The 23,927-nt window shown below is 47.2% G+C and overlaps 1 protein-coding gene across 1 annotated transcript in view; it reads right to left on the bottom strand.

Moving 5' to 3' along the window:
- Positions 1-23,927, bottom strand: part of GCN1 (GCN1 activator of EIF2AK4) — a 51,753-nt gene that overhangs the window by 17,232 nt on the left and 10,594 nt on the right. Inside the window, exons 12-41 of the mRNA XM_087913213.1 lie at positions 23,328-23,378; positions 22,935-23,033; positions 22,117-22,290; positions 21,410-21,562; positions 20,648-20,740; positions 19,635-19,710; positions 19,133-19,292; positions 18,745-18,934; positions 18,533-18,660; positions 17,897-18,075; positions 17,225-17,318; positions 16,536-16,649; positions 16,120-16,318; positions 14,498-14,653; positions 13,468-13,649; positions 12,324-12,404; positions 11,121-11,264; positions 10,588-10,715; positions 9,373-9,562; positions 8,207-8,277; positions 7,358-7,523; positions 6,391-6,585; positions 5,288-5,534; positions 4,224-4,345; positions 3,215-3,329; positions 2,284-2,463; positions 1,560-1,561; positions 983-1,201; positions 623-691; positions 134-272 (exon numbers count right to left, since the gene is read on the bottom strand). Coding sequence (XP_087769339.1) covers positions 134-272; positions 623-691; positions 983-1,201; positions 1,560-1,561; positions 2,284-2,463; positions 3,215-3,329; positions 4,224-4,345; positions 5,288-5,534; positions 6,391-6,585; positions 7,358-7,523; positions 8,207-8,277; positions 9,373-9,562; positions 10,588-10,715; positions 11,121-11,264; positions 12,324-12,404; positions 13,468-13,649; positions 14,498-14,653; positions 16,120-16,318; positions 16,536-16,649; positions 17,225-17,318; positions 17,897-18,075; positions 18,533-18,660; positions 18,745-18,934; positions 19,133-19,292; positions 19,635-19,710; positions 20,648-20,740; positions 21,410-21,562; positions 22,117-22,290; positions 22,935-23,033; positions 23,328-23,378 — 4,116 coding nt within the window. The remainder of the gene's footprint in view (positions 1-133; positions 273-622; positions 692-982; positions 1,202-1,559; positions 1,562-2,283; positions 2,464-3,214; positions 3,330-4,223; positions 4,346-5,287; positions 5,535-6,390; positions 6,586-7,357; positions 7,524-8,206; positions 8,278-9,372; positions 9,563-10,587; positions 10,716-11,120; positions 11,265-12,323; positions 12,405-13,467; positions 13,650-14,497; positions 14,654-16,119; positions 16,319-16,535; positions 16,650-17,224; positions 17,319-17,896; positions 18,076-18,532; positions 18,661-18,744; positions 18,935-19,132; positions 19,293-19,634; positions 19,711-20,647; positions 20,741-21,409; positions 21,563-22,116; positions 22,291-22,934; positions 23,034-23,327; positions 23,379-23,927) is intronic.

The raw sequence follows: 23,927 nt of genomic DNA, 5'->3' as shown, positions 1-23,927 counted from the left end.
GCGGAGTTATATTTGGCAGATATATTCTCACTGTGCTGAGAGATAGAGAAATATCGGCCCGTAGCGTTTGCGTACAAAGCTGCGTGCTTCCCCCACTCCCACCTGTGAAATCTGCCCCCCACCCGCCCCGTACCTTGCGCAGCCCCTGACCGATCGACCGAACTCTGCTCGTACGTCAAGGTTTCCATCAGCCAGGGCAGGAGGTCTTCAAAGCAAGATTCCCCCATGCCTTTCACCATGGCGCCCAGCGCCTTCGCAGAGACTGTCCTCACCTGAAGGTCAAGAGAAAAGCTACGGTAAAGAGGAGAAGCAGACCGCCTTCAACGGGGGCCCCCGATCTGTGGGCCACGACCCCCCTAGTGGGCCATGAGGGGTTTGCAACCAGGCCGTTTTTAACAGCCAGCGAGCAGCACGCATGCATGAGCATTCGAGCAAGCAGCATTTGAGTGGGCTCGTGGCACGCTCTGTTGGTGCCAGTGGCAGGAACTCGTGCACGCCACTCGTGCAAATGGGAGATGGCGCTCACGCGCTCGCCGGCTGCTTGCATGAATTATGCCCTTTGCCGTCTGCAAAGCCGGAAACGGGGAGCTCTGGTCTATGAAGAAGTGGAGGGCAAACTGACCTCAGGAACGGGGTCCAGAAGAGACGTTTTCAGTCCAGGTGTGACACTAGGCAGGTAAGGAGCCAGATCCTGTGAGAGAGAAAAAGGAGAGGAGAGAGAAAGAGACAGAAAGAGAGAAGAGAGACAGAGAGAAAAGAGAAGAGAGAGACAGAGAGGAGAGGAGAGGAGAGGAGAGGAGAGGAGAGGAGAGGAGAGGAGAGGAGAGAGACAGAGAGACAGAAAGAAAGGAGAGGGGAGAAAGGAGAGAGAGAGAGAGAGAGAGAGAGAGAGAGAGAGAGAAGGCAAATAAGTGAATTGGAGGAATGTCTTAAATCCCTACTTGGAAGCAGATGGAGTCTTTACTTCTTCCTCCCGGCCTACCTTCTGGTCCGTCAAGGAGTACATATTCCCGATGATCTGGGCAGCCATTTTCCGGGTGTCTGTCGAGCGGTCCTGAAAAGCCCGCTGGACGATAGGCATGATGAGAGCCAAGGAAGGCGCATCGATGAAGTGGACAAATTTGGTGTCCAGCAACGTTTGCAGGCACTTCTGGGTCTTTCGGGATGGGTCGGTCAAGGCGTCCAGCAGCGGGGGCAATGGCTGTTGAGTGAGAAGGGGGCGGGCGGGCGGAAGGAAGCCAAAGAAACACAATGGTGAGACGACCAGAGTCTTCACCGTTGGCTCATGTTTATGACAGCCGCAGCGTCTGGGTGTGTGTGTGTGTGTGTGTGTGTGTGTGTTTGTGTGTGTGCGCGCGTCATGTGACGACGTTTTGCGACTTTCTGACGATCAAAATCAATGGGAACCAATAAGGTTCACTTAACACCCGTGTTACTAACTCAGCCACTCCAGTGCTTCCAGTGGTGGTATTCAGCTAGTTCTGACCAGTCCTCATGGACTGGTAGGGAAAATTTTGACTGGCCCTGCCTGTTGTGGTTCACCGGTAGTAGGTATAGACGGCTGAGGTCTCTGAGAGCGAGGACTCGGATGAAGAGCCTGCATGTGATGCAGGGATGGGGCCAGGACTATCGGAGAGCGGGGCTTTTGGAGCTTGGGGAGTCTGGCAGCAATGATGAAGAGGTCCCCGAGGAGCCTGTGCTCAGTGCGGGTGCCCGCAGGGCTGCTCGATGGAAATAGCAGCTGAAGCAGCACAGGCGAACTCGGGAGTAAGGCTGCAAGGTGATTGCCCCTTCCATAAGGGATAAAAGCTAGCCTTTGGGGTTGGCTTCTTTGCAGGAAGCAAAGAAGTTCTTTCTGCTCAGAGTCCTCGTTGAAGCCCTGCTTACTTGGGCCTGCTTTTTGAAACTTCTGGCTTTGGATATTTATCTGCAATTAGTCTTTTGTTCTGCGCATGCGCGCCCAAAGCAAGCTCTCTGAACAGACTGAAACGGTAAGGAAAAATTTTGAGAAGCACCACTGAGTGCTTCACTTAATAACTGTGGCAAGGAAGGCTGTAAAATGGGACAAAGCTCACTTAACAGCAACCCTTTCGCTTAGCCACAGAAATTCTGCTCCCTGTTGTGGTCATATGTTGAGGATTACCTGAAATGAAATGTTTTATCAGTAATTTGGCATAATGAACAAAAACGATTGTGGAACTCCAATCCGTTCAACAATTTAGTCAAGAAAAAAAAATCAACCGTCCATGCTGACACAGGCACCCCGCAAAAATCCCCTCTTACCCAAAATCTCAGGGTTCCTAATGACCGAGCCGATTTGCCGTAACGCCTGTTGGCCGGCCTTCTGGACCTTCACGTGAGAATCCGTCAGCACCTCCGTGAGCTTCGGCACAATGTTTGGCAAGCAAGATGACAGCTGCTTGGGAGCGCAATAAGCCATGGCTCCCAGCAACTCTACCGATCCTGGGGAGCGCATGAGAACATGAGAAGGTGACCCAACCATGATAGGATGGGCAAAAAAAACCTTTGGATATATACTATAGAACTGCTAAACAAATAATTCCCTCAACGCTGTCAAACTATTTAGTAAGACTGTATTACTATTCCTCATTTCACGCTTTCTATTACCTATCTCCTCCCACTTGTGACTATAACCGGGTTGCTTGTATCTTTATAATTTATATTGTTTTATTTGTTCCCTGGTAATGATTTGATTGCTTATTAGTAACCTATGACTATCACTAAGTGTTGTGTCTTATGATGGTTGATGAACGTATTTTATTTTTTCTTTATGTACAGTGAGAGCATATGCACCAAAGACAAATTCCTTGTGTGTCCAATCATACTTGGCCAATAAAGAATTCTATTCTATTCTATTCTATTCTATTCTATTCTATTCTATTCTATTCTATTCTATTCTATTCTATTCTATTCTATCCCTATCCCTATCCCTATCCCTATCCCTATCCCTTAATCTACTCTACTCTACTCTACTCTACTCTACTCTACTCTACTCTACTCTACTCTATCCCTATCCTATTCTAATTAGACAAATGGCAAAAGCTTTGGGATAGAAATGATAAATTGACAATGCATATAAAGACATACATATTGTACAAAATGTTTTATAGGTGGCATTTACCACCTAGCACGTCTCCCCCACCCCCCCAAAAAATATTGTTTTTCTTTTAAAAGGGCAGGCACCTATTCTTACCAGCTTTGGTTCTCCACGAATCCTCCTCAAGAGCGGCTAACAAAGAAGGCAACACCAACTTGACTCCGTGGGCGCTTAAGTTGCTCATCACAGCTTTGGCACAATCATCTGCAGCCTTGCGCAGAAAAAGATGGAGGGGAAAAAAAATATCAAAATCCAACAGTAAGTTAAGAGGAAACATTCCCACAAACCCTAACAGGGCAAACCCCATTCCCAAACGCCATTCCCTTCCAGCACTGATGATGTTACCTAGTTGGGTAATGAAACGTCTGCTAGAAAAGAACCAAGCTCAGAGAGCACCAAGGAGCCCCAAAATCAAAACTTGACTCAATCAATGTCAAGCTTCAACGGCCAGCATGAAGCAGAACCTATTGTGGAATTATACCTCACGTCCAGCCAGGGTTCACACTTCACGTTACGGCACAGTCCGCAGCCTATCTATTTCCATGGTGGGACTTTCACAATGCATGAATAATATACTTGTGCAAAGACTTTGGATAGGAATGCCATCTTGTGACGGGACTCCAGTAACACGCTAGTCTTTGGATTACTTGCAGAACTAGCCACCACTGGCTGGATTCACACATGGTTTAAGAACTACAATGGCTGTAAATCCAGCCTGATGAACTCCCACGTCCATCAAAGCATCCGATCATCATCTCCTTTTAATGACCCCCACCATCCCTTGTGGGGTGGAGTCTGGGCAACTAAACGGAGCTAGCAGAGTATTTTAATGGCCGGATGCTGTTCCTGTTGCCAGTGAGGAGTTCTGTTCCACAAATATATTCTCCATGTGCCCTAAGGGAGAAATATGTGTCCCTACCTAGGATCGAACTCACAGCCTGCTGATTGCGAGGCGTGAGTTCCACCTCGGGGCCACCACAAGACTCCTCCATCAAAGCACTCCGTGACCTACCAGAACCTCGGCAGCCAACTAGAATCGGAGCAGAACCAGCCAAGATGCTTCAGAACCCAACCTCCCGACTTCTCCAGGACAAGGAAGACTTACCTCCCGAACGTACTGATTGCCATCTCCAAAGCAGAGCAACAAGTGAGGCAGTACGTGGACCACATAGGGCTCAAAGAGCTTCCCCAGCATGGTACACAGCATCTCAAAGGCGAACAAAGCCCCTGGGAAGAGAACAGAAACAGCTGCCTAAATAGCACTTTGGTCAAGAAGCCAAAGGCCACACAGCCAGAGAATAAGTATGAGTTCCTTTACGAGTTCCAACTTGGCTCCCGACGTTCTGGTTACTCTCCGGTCTGGGGGAAAAAAACACTCACCCACAAACCTGCAACAGCCTTTGGCTGCAGATACTTCAGTCAAAACGTTGTAAACGGGAAACTTCAAATTATAAACCCAACAAGGAAAGGCAGAACAAGAGAAGGCATTCCAGAAGGGAAGTTAACACGGCAGCAAATCAAACCAGCTGGAAGGATGCCAGGAACTCAGATAACAGCAGCAGCCAACACTAGGGGAAGTCAGCGTTGGTTCCAGACAACCGCCCCTCCCATCTGCCTCTCCTTTAAACTCCCTCAAGTGTGCTTTGTGAAGGGGATCAGGGCCCTCTCCTCCCTCGTGAGCCATGCAACCCACGTTGCTCTCTTCTCCGTTCCTCCCTGCGTAACTTAGGATGAAGAGGGTGTGGGCCTGGGTCCTCCTCTGAACTTCCTCTCCCTTGTTCTACCTCTCCCCTGTTCTGCCCAGCCGGACTTTGCCCTTCCCCAGTTTCCTCCACAGCCAACGTGTCAGCTGTTTAGTTTCCCCCTCAGATTCAGACTCCAACGGGGGCATGACAAAGCCGCTTTGTTGTGGGGGCTATACATCAGGATCCAGTACAGGAAACTCACTGGGTCCCTTCCCCGGGGCTCATAGTAATAGTTTTAATCATCTAGGTGACATGGGCGGCATACAAATTTGCAGGGGGGTTAGAAGGGGGTTAGACTAGAAGAACCCCAAAGTCTCTTCCAGCCCTAGGATTCTGCATCTTACCAGGAGATTAGGAGCCTCATCTGGAAGACCGGAAGTCCTCAAGAAGTTGAGAGGGGAAGGATGAGGATTCTTCGACTCACCTTCCCGACGCCGGAAATTCTTCTTGTCCTGGATTGCGTCGGTCAGCTTGGTCATCATTTCCTGTTGCTTCAGGGAAAGGATTCCCAGTCCTTTCACTAGGCCGGCCAGCCCGTACGCAGCTCCTTTGCGCTCCGCGTACTTATCGGATTCCAGCAAAAGTTGTAGTAGCTTCTGGATCATGCTGCCGGCATCTTCCTTGATGGCCGGCACGAGAGGCGGTAAGCAGCTGGCCACGGACTCCTGAACCTGCAAAAGCCCCCAACCAGATCGTTCTAGGTGGGCTGCTTAAATGGCTGCTAGTTCTGGAACGGAGAGCCGGTTTTTGTTCTTTCCTTCGAGAGAACATCCATTTTGGGGGGGTTGCTTTAAAAAGAGGAGGAGGAAGGACTTCTAGTTCCAAGAGAAAAAGAACTACAGATCGGGGGTTGTAAAAAAGGAATTCCGTCGTGGTTTCTGGAATTCCAGGCTCCCCAGTCCTCCCCAAAATGCACTCCAACTTTTAAGAGGAAACGTGACATCGAAAGTAAGCCAGAGTTTTTACCCTAAAGCCTTCTCTATCGCTAAACCGTCTGACTCGGCCTGAGCAAGGGGGGACAAGGAGCATCGAAACAACATAAAACAATAAAGAAGAGGAGGATGAACATACGGGGAGACAGCAATGGCTGAAAAGGATTAAAAAGGACCAGAATGCTGGACCTACGCAGATAACCAAAACCATTCAGGTTTAAGCACGATTCAAAGCAGTTGATTTGAAGGAGGGAGGGGAGGAAAGGGCAGTGAAGGGGGAGAACAGGGAGAGAGGGAGGGAGGGAGAGAGAGAGAGGGAGGGAGGGAGGGAGATAGACAGAGAGTTTCTTATTTTTTTCGTGTGAAATTTATTTCTTTGTCTAAAACTAATTCAGATGGTACCAGGTTTAGGTGAATGTTTTGACAACGTAATATTTCTCCAAGAGGAGGAGAGAGAGAGGGAGGGAGGGAGGGATGGATGGATGGAGGGAGAAAATGTTTGTGAATTCTTAAGCCATGTAGCTCCCTTGCTTTGGGTTAGTAAGGTGGTTCTAAATTGAGGATGCCCCCATCTCCGAGCCGAGGAGGGGCTCACCTGTTGGGATGGCGTAGAGAGCGCTGCTATCAGCTTGGCCACGATGGGTTTTACTTTCGGATCGCTTTTGTCCAAATGTTTGGCTAGTGACCCCATGAGAATGACCACGCTCTGCCGGACGGCGTCGTAGCTGGCATCGTTGGGGGCGTTCTTAAGGAACTCCTCAAAGACCGGGAGCAAGGAATTGACGTTCTCCTGGAAAAAAAACAAAAACAAACAGGAGCCGAAAGAAGTGAGCGACCGTGGAAAACGTAGGAGAGCCGAAAAACGTAACTTTGGACTCCCAAGTCATTCCTTACCAAACTAGGTAACATCATCAGTGCGTCAGTAAGGTAACGTCAGCAACACCACCAAACCCAGAGAGCACCAAGGACCCCATAACTGGATTTAATTCAGGAGTCCCCAGGCTCGGCCACTTTAAGACTTGTTGGACTTCAACTCCCAGAATTCCCCAGCCAGCATAGTTTAACTCTCTTGCAATCCCTTCCTCTGCAATCTCTCTCTCCACTTTAGGAGATTAAGAGAGAGAGAAAAATAGACACGGCTGGCTGGGGAATCCTGGGAGTTGAGGTCCACCAGTCTTAAAAGTTGCTAAGTTCTGGAGACCTCTGATTTGATTGAACAAAACATCCAATTGTCCAGACTTTGGCTGCTTCTCTGAGAAGACTCCCAAACATTTCACTTAAATGTTAAAAGTTTATATTTTACCGACAAAGAAATAAAGGGAGAATTAGCATAGATCTAATGTCAAGCTATTTAGCTCTCTCGTCAGCTAGCCCTACCCTTGTGGGGTTCGAACCCGAGCTACGAACACATTTGGTAGATGTGTTAACCTCTAAGCCGCAGGGCTCTCCTGGCTTTTGTTGGCTACACCCACATTTCACTCAAATGTTAATGGTATCTTCCCTGTGCCATCAAACAGTGCTGAGCTCAACAGATGTAAGATTTCTGACGAATGTCGACCTACCTTGCCGTGAGTATTAAGGGCTGAGAGGGCAGCGTCCAGCATGCACTTTCGGACTTCGGGGTGACGATCGTTGAGGGCATCGGGGACAAAGAATTCGAAAAGAGGCTTCACCTGGGAGCTTTCCAGGTGCTGAGAAAGCTTATTCAAGGCCAAAGCGATGCCGCACCTGACGAGAGAATGTCTTCTTTAGCGGTCATCATGAAATGTAAGGGTTATTGACGAGAGTTGTGGTGGTGCAGTGGTTAGAATGCAGGATTGCCGGCTAATTCTGCCCACTGCCAGGAGTTCGATCCAGATTGTTGGGGGCCAATAGGCTGACTCTGTATACCGCTTAGAGAAGGCTGGAAAGCAGGAAAGCACTATAGAAGCAGTATATAAGAGTATGTGCTAATGCTATTACCCTTCCTTCCTTTCCTTCTTCCATTTCCCTTTCCTTCCTGTGCAGTGGTTAGAATGCAATAACCCTGCCCACTGTCAGCAGTTCGATTCTGACTGGCTCAAGGTTGACTCAGCCTTCCAGCCTTCCGAGGTTGATAAAACGTGGACTCAGATGGTTGGGAGCAAGAGGCTGACTCTGTAAACCACTTAGACAGGACTGTGTGAAACAGTATATAAGTGTTAAGTGCTAGCACTATTTTTGCCAGTGTAGGGACCTTCAGTCGTACAGACTTTTATTCTCCCTCAAAGCCCAACTAGCAGGCCCCTTGGTAAAGAATTGCAAGAGTTGAATTAAAACATCCGGAGATACTTATCCTTAGTTTCTACTACCTAGCCTTGGGAAACAAAAACAAAAACCAGAAGTTCACGGTTTTCTGAGAAAGGGTCAGAAGGATTAAGTAGTAGTCCTACCTGGCTTCCCACTGGTCAGGTGGAGACTCCAAGATCACCCGTCCCAAGGCATCCAGAACCGGTGGGGGTCTCTGGGGAAGAATGAAAAGCACTGGATGACAACCCTTGCAAATGTTTCAGGTGCTGTATTTTTCAGTGGGAATGTCCCTAAGTGATTCCTTGAGTAGGCTGTTGTTTACGGCTAGGAACAGTCAAGAATACTCCCAATAACACCGACAGGGTAAGCCTTGTATATAAACAGAGAACATACCCCCCACCCTCCTTTCTAGCACTGATGATGTTAGCTAGTTGGATAATGAAATATCTGCCAGGAAACCATTAAGCTCAGAGAGCACCAAGGACCCTACAGTCCTTTTCCTCCTCCTCCTTCCTTCTTTCCTCCCTCCTTCCATCCTTCCTTCCTTCCTTTCCTCCCTCCCTTCCTTCCGTCTGCAATCCCCATTCCCTTCTAGCACTGATGAGGTGACCTAGTTGGTAAACATCTGCAAGGAAACTGCCAAGCTCAGAGAGCACCAAAGACCCCACAGTCCTTTTCCTCCTTCTCCTCTTTCCCCCCTTCCTTCCCTTTCATTCCTTCCTTCCGTCTGCAGTCCCCATTCCCTTCTAGCACTGATGTTAGCTAGTTGGGTAATGAAACATCTGCAAGATATCCACCAAGCTCACACCAAGGACTCCACAGTCATTCTCCTCTTCCTTCTCTTTCCTTCCTTCCTTTCCTTCCTTCCCTTTTATTCCTTCCTTTCCTTCCTTCCTTCCTTCCTTTCATCTGCAGCCCCCATTCCCTTCTAGCACTGATGTTAGCTAGTTGGGTAATGAAACATCTGCAAGAAATCCACCAAGCTCACACCAAGGACTCCACAGTCATTCTCTTCTTCCTTCCCTTCCCTTCCTTCCTTCCTTCCTTCCTTCCTTCCTTCCTTCCTTCCTTCCTTTCCCTTCCCTTCCCTTCCTTTCCTTCCCTTCCCTTCCTTCTCCTTCCTTCCGTCTGCAGTCCCCATTCCCTTCTGGCACTGATGAGGTGACCTAGTTGGGTAATGAAACATCTGCAAGGAAACCACCATGCTCAGAGAGCACCGATGATCAGTTCAGAGAGCTACAGACATTCTCTCGGTAACATATGGACTCCTGATCAACCAGGCTCCTGCTTCCATCCACCGGGGGCTTACGTAGAGCTTCTCTTGGTAAATCTCCATCAGTTTGGCCATGACATCCTTTGTCTGGCTTCGATATTGCTCCACCCCCTTGGAAAGGGCTTCCGCTCCGGCCTGGCGCACCGCCTGCTCGTGGTGGATGACATCTTGGATGAGGATGGAGCAGATGTCCGGTTGCAACTCCAAAGCCATAGATACCCACAGCCTAGGAGAAAAGGAAGACTGCAGTTTCGTCATCTTCCAGAAAGATCTCTCCGGTGAAAAGACTGGAGTGGCTCAGTCTCTACCCTTCCTCCCCATAAACGCCCACGGCAGATCGGAGATGCACACGTCGGATAAGTAAGACATGCATTTAGAAAGGACTGCTTTATAAGGCCTTACTAAAGCCACATCTGGAGTGCTGCATCCAGTTTTGGTCGGCACATTACAAAAAAAAAAAAAAAGGATGTTGAGACTTTGGAAAAAGGGCAGAGAAGAGCAATTAGGAGGATTAAAGGCCTGGAAAATGGTTGCAGGAATTGAAGTTGGCTAGTCTAGAGAAAAGGAGGATCGGGGAGGGGGACATGATAGCAGAATTCCAGTGTTTGAGGGGCTACCACAAAGAGGAGGGCCCCCACTTTCTATGGAGATTCTCAGTCATCCAGGTCATGGTGGTCGCAAAGATGCTTTTTCAAGAGGCAACTGGACTTCTGGTCCAGAAAGTTGCCTCTTGAAAAAGCACCTTTGGGACAGAGGGTCAAATTAATTCTCCAAAGCACCTGAGGGCAGGACAAGAAACCAGGTATGGAACATAATCAAGGAGAGAAGCAACCTGGAATCCCAACAGGGGTGGACAGTTAACAACAGGGAGGACAATTAACCGGTGGAACAGAAGTTGCCTTCAGAAGTTGTGGGTGATCCAACACCGGAGGTTTTAAGAAGAGACTGCACAGCCCAATGGCATAGGTTTTCCTGCTTGAGCAAGGGGGTTGGACTAGAAGACCTCCAAAATCCCTTCCACCTTTATTCTGATTGGAATAAAACCTTGAGGCTGTAAAATTCCAGTTCTCTTGCTGGGGGATCTGGATTGTTTCCAGTCTTCGTTTCCAGTACGATGATGTTGGAGGAAGAGATGGACAAAAGTCCTCCAGAGATTTTTAGCTCAGGAGGGCTTATTTTTGGTCTGAAAGATGGGGAATGTCTAGGATTGTGAGGTTATAGTTTCCTCCTTCGAAGTACTGGCATGCCTACCTCTCTGCCAACATGCGGATTTCTTCTTCTCTGTCAAACTTCACCACCCAGAGACGGCGCAAAAGGTTCATCCCGTTCTTCTCATCGCTGTCCGGAGTGGGCAAAACCATCTGGAGTTCCATCAAACCCTGAAGCCAAGAATAAAACAGTTACGAGCAAAATTCTTCTGAATTGGAGCTGTGTAACTGCTTTGTGTGGGAGTGTTTTTGTCTTCCATCAAAGATATTCGGAGCTTGGAAGCAAAGTGAAGGAATAAAAGGCGCTTCACCTGTTTTCTGTGACTGTGTGTGTTTTGTATCCCACCCTGGGTCAACACAGCTGCCTTCGGAGATTGTAGAGGCTGGCAGCAGTGATGAAGAGGATCCCGAGGAGCCTGTGCCCAGTGTGTATGCACGCAGGGCTGCTCGAAAGATAGGCGACTCGGGAGTAAGGCTGCAAGGTAATGGCCCCTCCCTTAAGAGATAAAAGCCAACTGAGAAACCAAAGTTCTTGCATTCAAACATTCAGGTCCTGCCCCCGAATGTCCCACTGACCCGGAGAGCTGCATCTCGAACGTTCATGCAGGGCGACTGCAGAGCCTGAAGTAGGACGTTTATCTCTTCTTGTTCCGCGTAGGCGCAGCCGTCTTCACCGCTGCTACTGGCGCACAGGGCCGTCAGCGCCACCGAACCCAAAACCTGGCGCAGAATAAAGCTTTAATTAGGCGAGGACGATCCAAGGGCATCCGATGGATTAAGCCAAGACTCTCTTTTTTTCAAAAAAAATAAAATTATTTATACATTTTTTTCTTTAAGATATGTAAGTGCTGAATGATCGCTTATACAAAATACCATGTTTCCCCGAAAATAAGACCCTGTCTTATATTTCTTTGGCCACCCAAAAGGCACCAGGTCTTATTTTCGGGGAGGTGAGGGGGGGTGTCATCCACTGACTAACCTCACTTGCGTGCGTCGCCCTTGGCCTTCTTTTCGCTGTCAGACCTTCAGGCAGCTGGCAAGGCTTTCCTGATGGCCTCTGCAGCCGGTAATAGAGGTCAGGATCGATCCTGAGCTTTGTTATCAGCTACAGAGGCCTCCAGGAAAGCCTCGCCAGCCTTGCTGTCTGAAGAATAAATGGGCTGGCAGGGCAGGTATTGGGGTGTGCGAAGCCTGGCTACAACTGTCCAAAGGTAAGTAGTAGGGCAGTTCCAACACCACCCTAGCTTAATTTTTACCCATCCACTCTGGAGTGGGCAGGGTCTTATTTTGGGGGAGTAGGGCTTATATTGGGCTTAAATCAAGCTAGGACTTACTTTCAGGGAAAACACGGTACTAATAGTAATACTACTACTACTACTACTAAAGTAATAATTTAATAATTAAAGAGACAATATTTTTATTATTATATAATAAATTATTGTTATATAATAAAATTATTGTCTCTTATTCATTGAACTGAGTTTCATGTTTAAGAGACAATAATAATAATATTTACTTGTACGTAGTAGTCGTCTTTCATCATTTATTTATACATAGCAATAATCTTTTATCTTCTAATTTCTACCTCTTTTTATCTAACCGCTGGTAAAACAAATCCCACCTTAAAAAAATATTCTGATTCTTCTTTGCCTTTTATTCTGAATGTCAATCTAGCCATCTCTGCGCATTCTAGTATTTTTTTTAATTATATTTTCATCCGGGTGGGGGTGGGGGTGGTAGGACTCCCTTGAGGATTTGGATCTCCCGCTCCCGACTGACCTGTACACGGGGTGATCCTGTCCCAATAACTTTGGTTAGGAGCAGCAGCATGTCCGTACGAGGAAGTAACTCAGGTCCGTTCTGGATGTTGGCCGCACAAAACAAGAGAGAGAAGACTTTGGTTGCTATGGAACTGCAAGGATAACTAGTCTTCTGGCTCATGACCATAATCAAGCCCAACATTTCCCTCAGTTCCATTGTAACTTTGAATGGACACTAAATGAACGGTTGCAAGTTTGAGGACTTTTAAATAGAAACCTTTAGCTAAGTTGATTCAAGTGGCGGGGGGGGGGATCCTCCAGAACATTTTAGGAAAATGTAAGAAAAAAGGAAGAAAAAGGAGAGAAAGGAGGAAGAAAAATGTGAGAGAGGAGGGAAAAAATGTGAGAACACAGAGAGAAAATATAAGAAAGGAGGAAGTAAAATGTGAGGAGGGAGAAAAATGTGAAAAGGGGTGAAAAATGTGAGAAAGGGGGGAGAAAATGTGCGAAAGGAAGAAGGAAAATGTGAGAAACAAGGAAGAAAAATGTGAGAAAGGTGGGAGAAAAATGTGAGAATGTGAGAGGGAAAATGTGAGAAACAAGGAAGAAAAATGTGAGAAAGGAGGGAGAAAAATGTGAGAATGTGAGAGGGAAAATGTGAGAAACAAGGAAGAAAAATGTGAGAAAGGAGGGAGAAAAATGTGAGAATGTGAGAGGGAAAATGTGAGAAACAAGGAAGAAAAATGTGAGAAAGGAGGGAGAAAAATGTGAGAATGTGAGAGGGAAAAATGTGAGAAAGGAAGAAGGAAAATGTGAGAAAGGAGGGAGAATGTGAGAGAGAAAAATGTGGGAAAAGAGGGGAAAATGTGAGAAAGGAGGAAGAAAAATGTGAGAATCTGTGAGGGAAAAATGTGAGAAAGGAAGAAGAAAAATGTGAGAAAAGAGGGGAAAATGGGAGAAAGGAGGTAGAAAAATGTGAGAACGGAGGGAGAAAAAGAAATAAAAATCAGGGTTAACGGAAGCCCTCGACTTATAAACAACCATCACTAAGCCCAGAATTACAGCCATAAGTCGTTGACAGTGATTAAGAAAGTCACATGACTGTGCCCAATTTTACGTCTCTTGGCGGTCGATCACTTGGAAAAGAATCGAAGGAGTTTCACCTCGTCCACCAGCCAGTTCTCGTCGTTAGTAGAAGACCGCAGCTGAGCATGGACGGTGATGATCTGCAAAACCTTCACCATGAGCTCCTCCTTCTCTTCGCTGTCGTTGGGGGTCTCCAACAGCACCATTTTCAGAAGAGGAAAGACTAAGGAAAAGGCCGGGGCCGATAATGGCGCGGGACCTGGCAGGCGGAAGGGCGAGAAAACAAAGGAGGGATGCCGACCAATCCCAAATACTTACAAGGAATCCTCAGCTTATTTTTTTTGTCGTTTAATGACTCTGTAATCCTTTGCAGGGTGGAGTCGGGGGCAACGGATTGGAGATGAGTGTTTACTGGCCAGATGCTCTTCCTGTTGCCAGTATGGAGTTTTCTTCAGCAGATAATATCCTCGTTGTGCCCAGAGAGAGAAATATCAGCTTTTATCTAGGATCGAACTCACAGCCTCCGGATTGTGAGGTGAGAGCTCCACCTCTAGGCCACCGCATCACTCCGCAGCTTATGACCACAATGGAGCTTAAAATTTGTGTGGCTAAGCGAGACGGTGTTAATTACGACCTTTCTCGCCCCGATTGTTAAGTGAATGAAAGTAATCAAACCTCCAACAAATCCACCCCCATTCAAATCCTAAGTCTCTAGCCACATCTCTCAGAGTAAAAAAAAAATAAAATGATTTATTAGGAGTGACCATGTTGGCGTTAGCTGGGTGCAGCCGACACTAAAATACATAATTCATTTCCCCCTTGACCCTGATCTTCCCCCCAGCCCCTGGATGTATATTCTCCAATGGGACACATCCATAGCCAAGAGTCATCAATCATGCTCTCCAGTAATATTCTTGTGCGCCAACAGCTTTGGGCTGCCAAGTTGATTATCTGAGGCATTTAAGGAATGCACCGCTTTTCTCTACTCCCTTTCTGCTGGCAACTGAAAAGACCAAAGGTGTATCTTTTTAGTTGACGCTAAGACCGTTAAGCTGAGGACTTCCTGCACAAGAACAGTCACGCTGAGAAGGTAATCAAAGGCCTCACCCTCCTCTCCCTTGGTTATCCGGATCGGCACGGTGTGCTTGTGCAGCAAACCGATCACTCGGTTCACCGCTGTGGGCAAGTCTTCCTGGCACCAGGATTCATCCAAATCGCATTCGGGTTTCATCATTCGCAAAGTCACGTGACTCGCAACGGTCCCTGAAAGACAAAAAGAAGGGAGAGAAAGGACATGTTGGATCCATGGGTGGAATCTCGCCAAAGAACGCCCTTTGCAGACTGCGGAGAAACAGAGTTGGATGGGGCCTTCTATTCCAGAGGTCCTTGTGCTGACCCACGCTTTGTCCGACGGAATTAAACACAAAGCAAAATCTATTTTAATGCAACGCTGGGAATTGCTTTCATTCACAGCCAGAACTAAACTTAAAACAGTTCCCCAAGATAAGCACATGCCTGTCGGTGCTGTGGAATGCTGCCCAAAACAGAAGCATCCAAATTAATTATAACAGAAACCAACCGAAGTACCAGAAAAAAAAACGACCAGAATATACAGAGCTTCAAGAGGGACTTGGAATCTATTGAACTGCTTTGCTTCCTGCCAAGGGTTCGTCATTGAGGACTGACTTTTATCCCTTACGGGAGGGGCAATCACCTCCTAGCCTTACTCCCGAGTCGCCCCTTTTGTCTCAGCTGCTCTCGCCTTCTAGCAGCTCTGTGCACACGCACACTGGGAACAGGCTCCCCTTGTTCCTCTGCCTCACTACTCCCAGACTCTGGAGGCTCCAGAGGCAGAACTCCACTCCCAGACCCATCCCTGAATCGGACACAGGGACCCTCGTCCTCTCCAGAATCCCTGACTGGTCCCTTCTTTCTCGCTCTCTGACTCCGCTGCCGTCTGCATCAGCTGCTGGCGAACCACAACAGTCCCCAATCCCTGGTTTGTGGACTGGGAGCAGTCCAGAAACCAGTCTGTGCAAACAAGCGAAGCCCCATCCGCGGGATGCAAGCAGCACGCAAAACCATGCCCCCTCCAGTCAGTGGCAAAACCCGCCTCCACGGAACTGGTCCCTGCTGCCCAAAGGTGTGGCGGGTCGCCGTTCTACAGGAATCTGAACTACTAACGCAGTGGTTTACCAACGGAAGTGGTATTCATCCGGTTCAGACCGGTTCTGGCGTACCGGTTGCAAAACTTTTGACCAGTTTGCAAACCGGAAAATACTACCTCTGACTGGCCACCCACCCACCCCCAGCCGTTAACTCTCGTATTTTGCTTGTTTTTGAGGATTGCCGCGCCTTCGCTGAACTAAAAAACAGCTCAGCTTACTCACCAGCATTCTGACAGAGGTCACTCTTCGAGCCCTGGGTGCACATGCAAAGCGTGTGCATAGAATTGCTCACAGAACCAATAGGGGAAAAAAATGGGAAACCCACCCCTGGTCCCCAACCTTTTCAGCTTGAGGGGGAAGGCGCGTGAGTAGCAGCTGCAGGCGCTGGTGAGCGGAGGCCCGGTTTCAAAAAGGCCGCGACCCGGTAGTGAGCCACGGAGCGCTGGGGGTTGGGGGACCCCTGCAGTGGAAAGCCTTAGCTTGCGATAAAACTCTGGTCGTTTTGAGCTGCCTTGCTTCCTTGAGCAGAACAGCGTGTTTGAAAAAAAACCACAGACTTACCCAAGGTCTTTAAGTGATCGGGCATCACACACGACACCAGAGAAAGGAAGGGGGCCTTAATCCTCGGAGCTGCCAGCGGGGATTTGAGCAGAGGGAGGAAGCAGCCGACAAGGGCAGGGATGTACTGGGAGAGGCTGGGAGGGTTCCTCTTCAGAACAGCGTCAAACAGGCCCAGGGTGGATTCCAATTCAGTGTCCAGCTAAAAGAAGAACAACAGCACAGAGTCCAGTTAAGCCTTTTGGGGGTGGAAAAAAAGCACCTTTGAGACAACTATGACCTGGAGGACTGAGAAGCTCCACAGGTATCCAACAAGGCTGCCATTGCTCCTCGGAGCATTTCTGCCAGTTACCCTTTTCTTCTCCTTTTTCCCACTCCTTAAGTGTTCCATTAAAAACAAAAAACAGACTCTGAATTACCTCTTTCAATTGCTTTCTCATCTGAGATTCCTTCTCCAGCTGGGCAGTCAACATCTCTTTTTGTTTACTGGTGAGCTGAATCTCTTCCTTGATTCCTTTCTTCTTCTTGATCTCCTGCAATGGAAGGCCATTGAGTTTGCCAACCGGGGAGGGGGGGAAAGATCTTGTTGACAAGAATACAGAATTCACAGGGATCTCGGAGGTCGTCTAGTCCAACCTCCTGCTCAGACAGGAAGCCCTATATCCTTTCAGACAAATGGTTGTCCAACCTCTTCTTAAAAACCTCCAGCGATGGGAGGCACCCACAACTTCTGGAGGCAAGTTGTTCCACTGGTTCATTGTTTTAACTTCTCAGGAAATTTCTCCTTAATTCTAGGTTGCTTCTCTCCTTAATCAGTTTCCATCCATTGCTTCTTGTCTTGCCTTCAGGTGCTTTGGAGAATAGCTTGACTACCTCCTCTTTATGGCAGCTCCTGAGATACTGGAAAACCCTGCTATCATGTCACCCCTAATCCTTCTTTTCGTTAAACTAGAAATACCCAATTCCTGTAACTGTTCTTCGTATGTTTTTGAATCCAGATCAATCCTAGACTAGCATCCCTCTCTCTCTCTCTCTCTCTCTCTCTCTCTCACACACACACACACACACACACACACACACACACGGCCACTTTTCTCTCCATCCATACCTCCTTGAGTTCCAGTTCGATGATCTGCTCCTTAAAAGAGTAGGCTTTGTTCTCCCTCTTCATGTTGGCCTTTTTCAGGCTATCCTGCTGGGCACTGAAAAGAGAGGAGATATTATTGCCCGTTCAAGTGCGTGGATCAACCACACAACCAAGGGCATTAGAATGTCCTTAGCGTCACCCCAACTCAGAGGTAGAACCAAACCAGGCTGGTGGAGCATTTGGGGGTGTTGAAATTTACAACTCTTTAAGGTTCCCAAGTTTGGAGAGCCTTGAGCTATGTGAAGGATTCGGGAATTCGAATAGAAATAGAATAACAGAGTTGGAAGGGACCTTGGAGGTCTTCTAGTCCAACCCCCTGCCCAGGCAAGAAACGCTACACCGCTTCTGACAAATGGAACTGGGTGTGTGTGTGTGTGTCTGGCCTCTGTTGCTTCCTTCCCTGCAAGGAGCTCAAATTCTTTTCGCCGCATAGTGTTTCTTCCAAGCTGAGTTCCTTTCTTATTTCACTCCTATAGACAGAATCTTGCCAGACTGAAGGCTCCACTCTCTGCATCTACAATAATACTCTGGGAACTCTTTAAGGAGGAGCTGTCTTCGCTCTCTTTCTTTCGCACCCCATGGCGATTCCACCATTTCCTGCCACCTATAAACCTGCCACAGGTTCCTGCTCACCTGTGCAAGATAGACTTGTCGTAGAGTTCCCCTTCCGGCATCTTCATGATCGCGAATTCTTCTTGGGTCACGAGACACAGGGCCGGGTTTCCCAGGGAGGCGGAAATGGTGCTGATCAGCTGAGGGAGGACTTTGGCAGGCAAAAGGACCGAGAGCAAGCCAACTGCATTCAGAGCAGACTGCAAGAGGGAAAAGATAGAAGAACACTGGGTCTTGGGTCTCCTCTCCTGAAGAATTAAAACTTGCAACGTCCAACACTGATGCCCTGCGACGTTTGTTCTGGGTTTACTAATTACAGGAGAAAAGCCACAACTATCATCACACAGCCTCGTGTTCCGGACATAGAATTGGGACCGTTGTTTCAAGCCAAGAATGATTTGGAATTATTCTTCCAAGCTGAGCTCTTTGTTGTTTGACTCCTGTAGACGGAATCGTGCCAGGCTGAAGGCGCTACTCCCTGCATCTACAAATATACTCTGGGAACTCTTAAGAAGGAGCTGTCTTCACTCTCTTTCTTTCACACCTGCTATCTGAGCTGAGTTGCCTCTTCCTCCTCCGGACTCCACCCCCGTCCCTCCTGGGGATCCACTTCCTCATTACATCACATCCCATTCCCCACAGGGCAAATTCAGTCACCTGATTCATTGGGCTCTGGGTGATGATGATGCGGTCAAAGATTTTCTCCATGTGCTTGGTGATGAAGTCAATAGGGTCCAGCTTCATCTTGATGAGGAGGGCAGGCCAAAGGCCTGGTTGTCCTGCCACTGAAAAGGGAGAAACCGGTGACAGGCGTGTCCCCAAAGCCCACCCGATGCCCCCCTTTCGCAACCCCTCTGCCGCTGGCTCACCCAAAGAAGGATGACTGCTCACGAGCAGCATTTCCAAGACCAGTTTTTCTTTCTCTTCCGGCTCTCCTTCCATCCCTGGCCCACACGCGATGACGCACAGGGCTTCCTGAAGGATACGCGGAGGGATGTACGTTTTGCCCTGTTCTGACAGCTCTCCGGATTCGGTAACCAAGGCCTCAGGGGAAAGCACCTGACAAAGGTGGTCAATGAAGCAATGGATTGTAATTTGGAGGCCAAACATTCTGGAAAGCGTTTCATACAGTGGAACGACAGCGTAAAAAAACTATCTATCGGGTCCCGAGTTAAAAAAAAATGACACGAGCAGAGCGCAAAAGGTTTGTCATCACTAAGCAGCTCTGAAGTTAGCTACGAAGTCCGGGATTTTTACCTTGTGTGAAACCAGAACTGCCTTTAGCTCTTCTAAGAGCCCACAGGCTAACTTGAATCCTCTTGGCAAAGATAAGAGTTTTCTCACAGTCTGCTGAGCGAGCCTCCGGACGCTCCAGGACCGGCTGAGGAGGACGGCAGTCAAGGCTTTGTAATACTGCCTGGAAGTGAGAAAACAGCCAGTTCAACATATACGGAGGCAAACAGGAAGTGAATGACAGTAGATGGCAACAGAAGAGCCCTGGTGGCTCAGGGGTTAAAGCACAGGATGGCACACAGACTCTGCCCACAGCCTGGAGTTTGACCCTGACGGGGTCGACTCAGCCTTTCATCCTTCCGAAGTCAACCTTGAGCCGGTGAGGATCGAACTGCTGGCAGACGGCAGTCAGAAGTAGCCTGCAATACTGCATTCTAACCACCGCGCCACCACAGCCCTTAGATATATCCAACCTGTGTTCCCTGTATGAGGTATAAGCAACAAAAACAGACTGAGGTACACTTACTGGATTTTAGCTCCAGGTAGCCGACATTCATGGTCTAAGAGAAGGCGTTCGGTTAGCTGCAGAACTGTACACATCACTGCAGGGAGGGAAAAACAGACCTTCGGTACATGGAGATCAGTTGCATCCGTCCAAACTCTGAATGCTTGCTAAGTGTCTGGTCCTAAATTGAAAGCTATCCCCCAGGCCGAGACTGGGGAATTCTGGGAGTTGAAGCCCACACACCCTAAAGTTGCCGAGGTTAAGAAGCAGTGATGTAGAATACACATTTTACGCAGCACAAGTGAATGGCTGGAATTTATAAGAATCGCTCTAAAATGTGGATTGAAAATTAGTCTGTCCTTACAGACTAATTTGGCACCGTTGGTACGTAATGATACGTCCCTTCTTTTCAAGGATTTGCAGATATCTGGTTGTCTAATAAGGAAAAGAATTAGCCAAGGAAGAGCAATACATCGTGACTTTGGTGTCCCTAACAGGTCAGTTGTGCCAATAAATCCATTTTGCCGAATTTCCAGAGTTGGTAAAAGTGAAATTTATTACAGGTAATAAACTGGTTTTGTTTCTGCTGGAAAGAGGGCTGAGAAAATATCTACAGACCCTTCACATCCTGGGCATGAACTATTTCAATTTCTCCCCTCGTTGCTCCAAGGCACTGCATGCCAAAACAACTAGACACAAAGATAGTTTTCTCCCCGTGCCATCACTCTGCTGTACACTTAGTTCCCTCAGCACTGTCTTAGACCTAAAGATATTGTAAAATAATGTTGCTATGATCCTTCACCTCCTTCTCATTTTCTCATTTTTCCAATGTTCCCCTTAGTATCTTATGATTTATCATGTTGTTTGTATCATGATTTATTATTGTATCTGATGATTTATGCTCTATGACTTACCAGTATGTGGTTTATAGGCACACTGAGAGAATATCCCTATTCCTACTCCTATTCCTACTCTATACTCCTATTCCTATTCCTACTCTACTTTACTCTACTACTATTCCTATTCCTTCTTACCTTCCTCTGAAGCAGACTGCAGGAACTTCTCAGAAGTGAAGATCTGTTTTTTCTCATCCAAAATAAGCTGCCAGAAGCTGTTTAGTTTATTTTCTGAGAAGCGCAGGATTTAAAAAATGGAAATTACAATTGAGCCGATAGTTCACCCTGTACTTAACGGCTATCACGCCTTCTGTGAGGCAACCTAAGCAAATCAGTGTATTTATTTAATCTGTATCCCACCTTTGTAATTTTTATAAATAATTCAAGGCTAACCAGAAACAGATTTCAAACCCTCCATGAACGATGAATCTGGTTAGCGTTAACTGTCGTTGGTTGCCAGAAACAAGTTTTAGTAAACAGGTCAAAATTACGGGGGGGAGATAAAATGTCAAAGAGGAATTACGTATCACAATTCTGCATGGGGGACCCAGACACCAGGTGAGCTTATCCTAAGGGGGTTATACAAGATTATGCCCCAACTGTGTGACTTTTTTTCCTCTCTCTTTCTTTCATTATTCTGTTATTGTTCAGACAATTGTGACTTGTTTTATGGCCGGCTGGGATTGCATTTTTGTGAGTTGGGTGGTATTACAAATTTTTAAAGTAAAAAATACATATCCAAAGTTTACAGGATGCGGCACAGAAGAAGGGAGAGGCTGAGGCCAATTATACAATTAAGTCCTTCGGATCGTGCCTAATAATTCATTAGCCTAAATTAAATGGAACTTGGCAGAAAACAGCCAAAAGCAATTTACCTTTCACTGCAGGGGGGAATCTTACCTATTTGCACATCGGCTACCGAAAGTCTACAGATTAGCAAAGCTGCAGCGACACCTTCCGTTACCAGAGGAATCTGGGTGCTCTGAGTTCCAGCTTTCTCCACAGTCTGGATCAGTAAGGGCAGCATCTCTGATCCTTGTAAGAGGACATTGCCTACCAAAGCGGAAAATAATAATAATAATAATAATAATAATAATAATAATAATAATAATAATAATAATAATGAAAAAAAATTCTGCTTGCTGAGTTTTCCCCTGTTCAGAAATAAAGAAGTGATCTCATCAAGAGATCGTGTTTTCCCTGAAAATAAGACCCGGCCAGAAAATAAGCCTTAACAACTGTCGTAAATCGAGGACTATCAGATTGACCACGGCATTACTAGCTAAACAACGGCAGCAATTCACTTAACAACTGTGGTCAGAAAAATTGTAAAATGGGTCAAAACTGACTTCACCGCTGTCTTGCTTAGCAACGGAAATTTTGGACTCGTCTGTGGTCGTAAGTGGAGGAATTTTAGAATGTCACGAAGATGACTTTCCTGATGCTGACCAATTTAGACCAGTGTCCCACTCCCCGTCTGCAGACTAGGAGATGCCTCCAGAAAGACCCTGCCTGGCTGCCCAAAGATGTTACACTCACACACACACACACACACATTCTCTCTCTCTCTCTCTCTCTCTCTCTCTCTCTCTCTCTCTCTCTCTTACCTTTGAAAGAAGCCAGCATACATTGGAGATAGGCATGCCTGACAGCAGAAGTGCAGGCCTTAAGGCTGAATGCTTTCTTGAACCACTCCACCAGTGTTCTGGGGACCTCTGTGACAAACCGGCTGCACCAGAGAGCAAGAATGGAAATGGCGTGCACCAGAGTGCCTTCGTGGACTGCAGAAAGAGAAAGTGCTCTTTAGAAAAAAGGGAAGGGGAGGGAGGGAAGGGAGGAAGTGAAGAAGGGAGGGAGAAAGGGAAGAAGGAAGGAAGGGAGAAAGGGAGGGAAGAGAGAGAGAGGAAAGGAAGGGAGAAAGGAAAGAAGGAAGGAAGGGAAGGAAGGGAGGGAGAAAGGGAGGGAAGGAGGGAGGGAGGAAGGGAAGAAGGAAGGAAGGGAGGGAAGGAAGGAGGGAAGAAGGAAGGAAGGAAGGAAGGTCAACAATAGTAAGTACAGCAGCCCAGATTCAATTTAAAGGCTGAGTCAACAACCATAGAGACCAAGAAAGATAATCTCCCAAAGGGCGAAAGCGTTTTTAAAGCCAAAAACATCCACATAACATTTGGAATCAACCCAGACAGAAGCCTCCCTAATTAGCTGAACTACAAGGAGAAGGAAGTACAACGCAATCAGATTTACAAGTTTATGTTAATCTCAAATAAAAGTGGCTTTTGCCTTCTTCCCACGTAGTGGATTTCCTGGTGGGGCTGACAACAGGAGAGTCTTACTAGATTTGACTCCAGTAAAAGCCCGGCTTGCTGGAGATTCCACAGTCAGGATAGCTTTTTGGGTGCCTTGGAAAGCACTGCCAAAATATACTTACCTTCCTGCTGAAGGAAGGGGATGAAGAGCTCAACCATGGTTCCACTGAGAACTTGATTAGACGCCCCCGAGACTGCATGGTGGCTGCAACTACCAATCCCTAAAAGGAACCAGAGGCTACACCTCAATTTTTCCTCCCTTCATTAAAACGGCAACAGCAACAACTCTGCGGCCGCCAAATGACAAATGCTCAATTCCAAAACGGATCCTGAGCCAATCTCCAAATTTTGCGCCCTTCTCCAGGGGAATAATTGCTGGAGAAATTACTTAAGGCACCTTTTTTTTTCTTTCTTTCTTCTTGAAAGTCTAAAAACTGGGCCGATGAATTGAACGTGACCCTTGCAACATCCGCGTTCGTTCCCTTCTCTACCATCGCCTCTTGCCAGAACTTTACCTGAGAGGACGCTGATTTTTTGAGCCACCACCGTCAGCTTTCCTTCCGCACCTGTCGAAAATGGAATTGTGAGGTTAACCCGGAGTTTAAAGAAATGATCCTAGGCTACAAACACTCAGAAATGGAGAAAGACGGGTTTCGTCTGAATGGTTTTGTTGACCTTCATTGGGATTTTAGGAGAAGACAGGTAAGTGCAAGAAAGCATTTAGAAAGAGGAGAACTGTGTAAGCCAACTTTGGCATCTTTTAAGATTTATGGACTTCAACTCCCAGAATTCCTCAGACAACGTGGCTGGCTGGGGAATTCTGGGAAATTCCCTTCCCTTGAAAGTCCTAAAGTTGTCAAGATGGGACACCCATGATGTAAGCAACTCTCTGCCTCACTTGGTAGAAGAGAAAGAAAGAAAGAGAGAAAGAAAGAAAGAAAGAAAGAGAGAGAGAGAGAGAGAGAGAGAGAAAGGAAGGAAGGAAAGGAAAGGAAAGGAAAGGAAAAGGAAAAGGAAAAGGAAAAGAAAGGAAAGGAAAGGAACCAACAAAGAGGCAACTGTGATGAAAATGTAGCGGGCCAGATTTCCAAAAGGGAGGATTACATTTCAGAGAA

The sequence above is a fragment of the Pseudonaja textilis genome, chromosome 15, assembly GCF_049901715.1.
Source record: "Pseudonaja textilis isolate UNSWEBS1 chromosome 15, rPseTex1.2, whole genome shotgun sequence".
Taxonomy (NCBI): Eukaryota; Metazoa; Chordata; class Lepidosauria; order Squamata; family Elapidae; genus Pseudonaja; species Pseudonaja textilis.
This window is presented reverse-complemented; position numbering and strand designations above follow the sequence as displayed.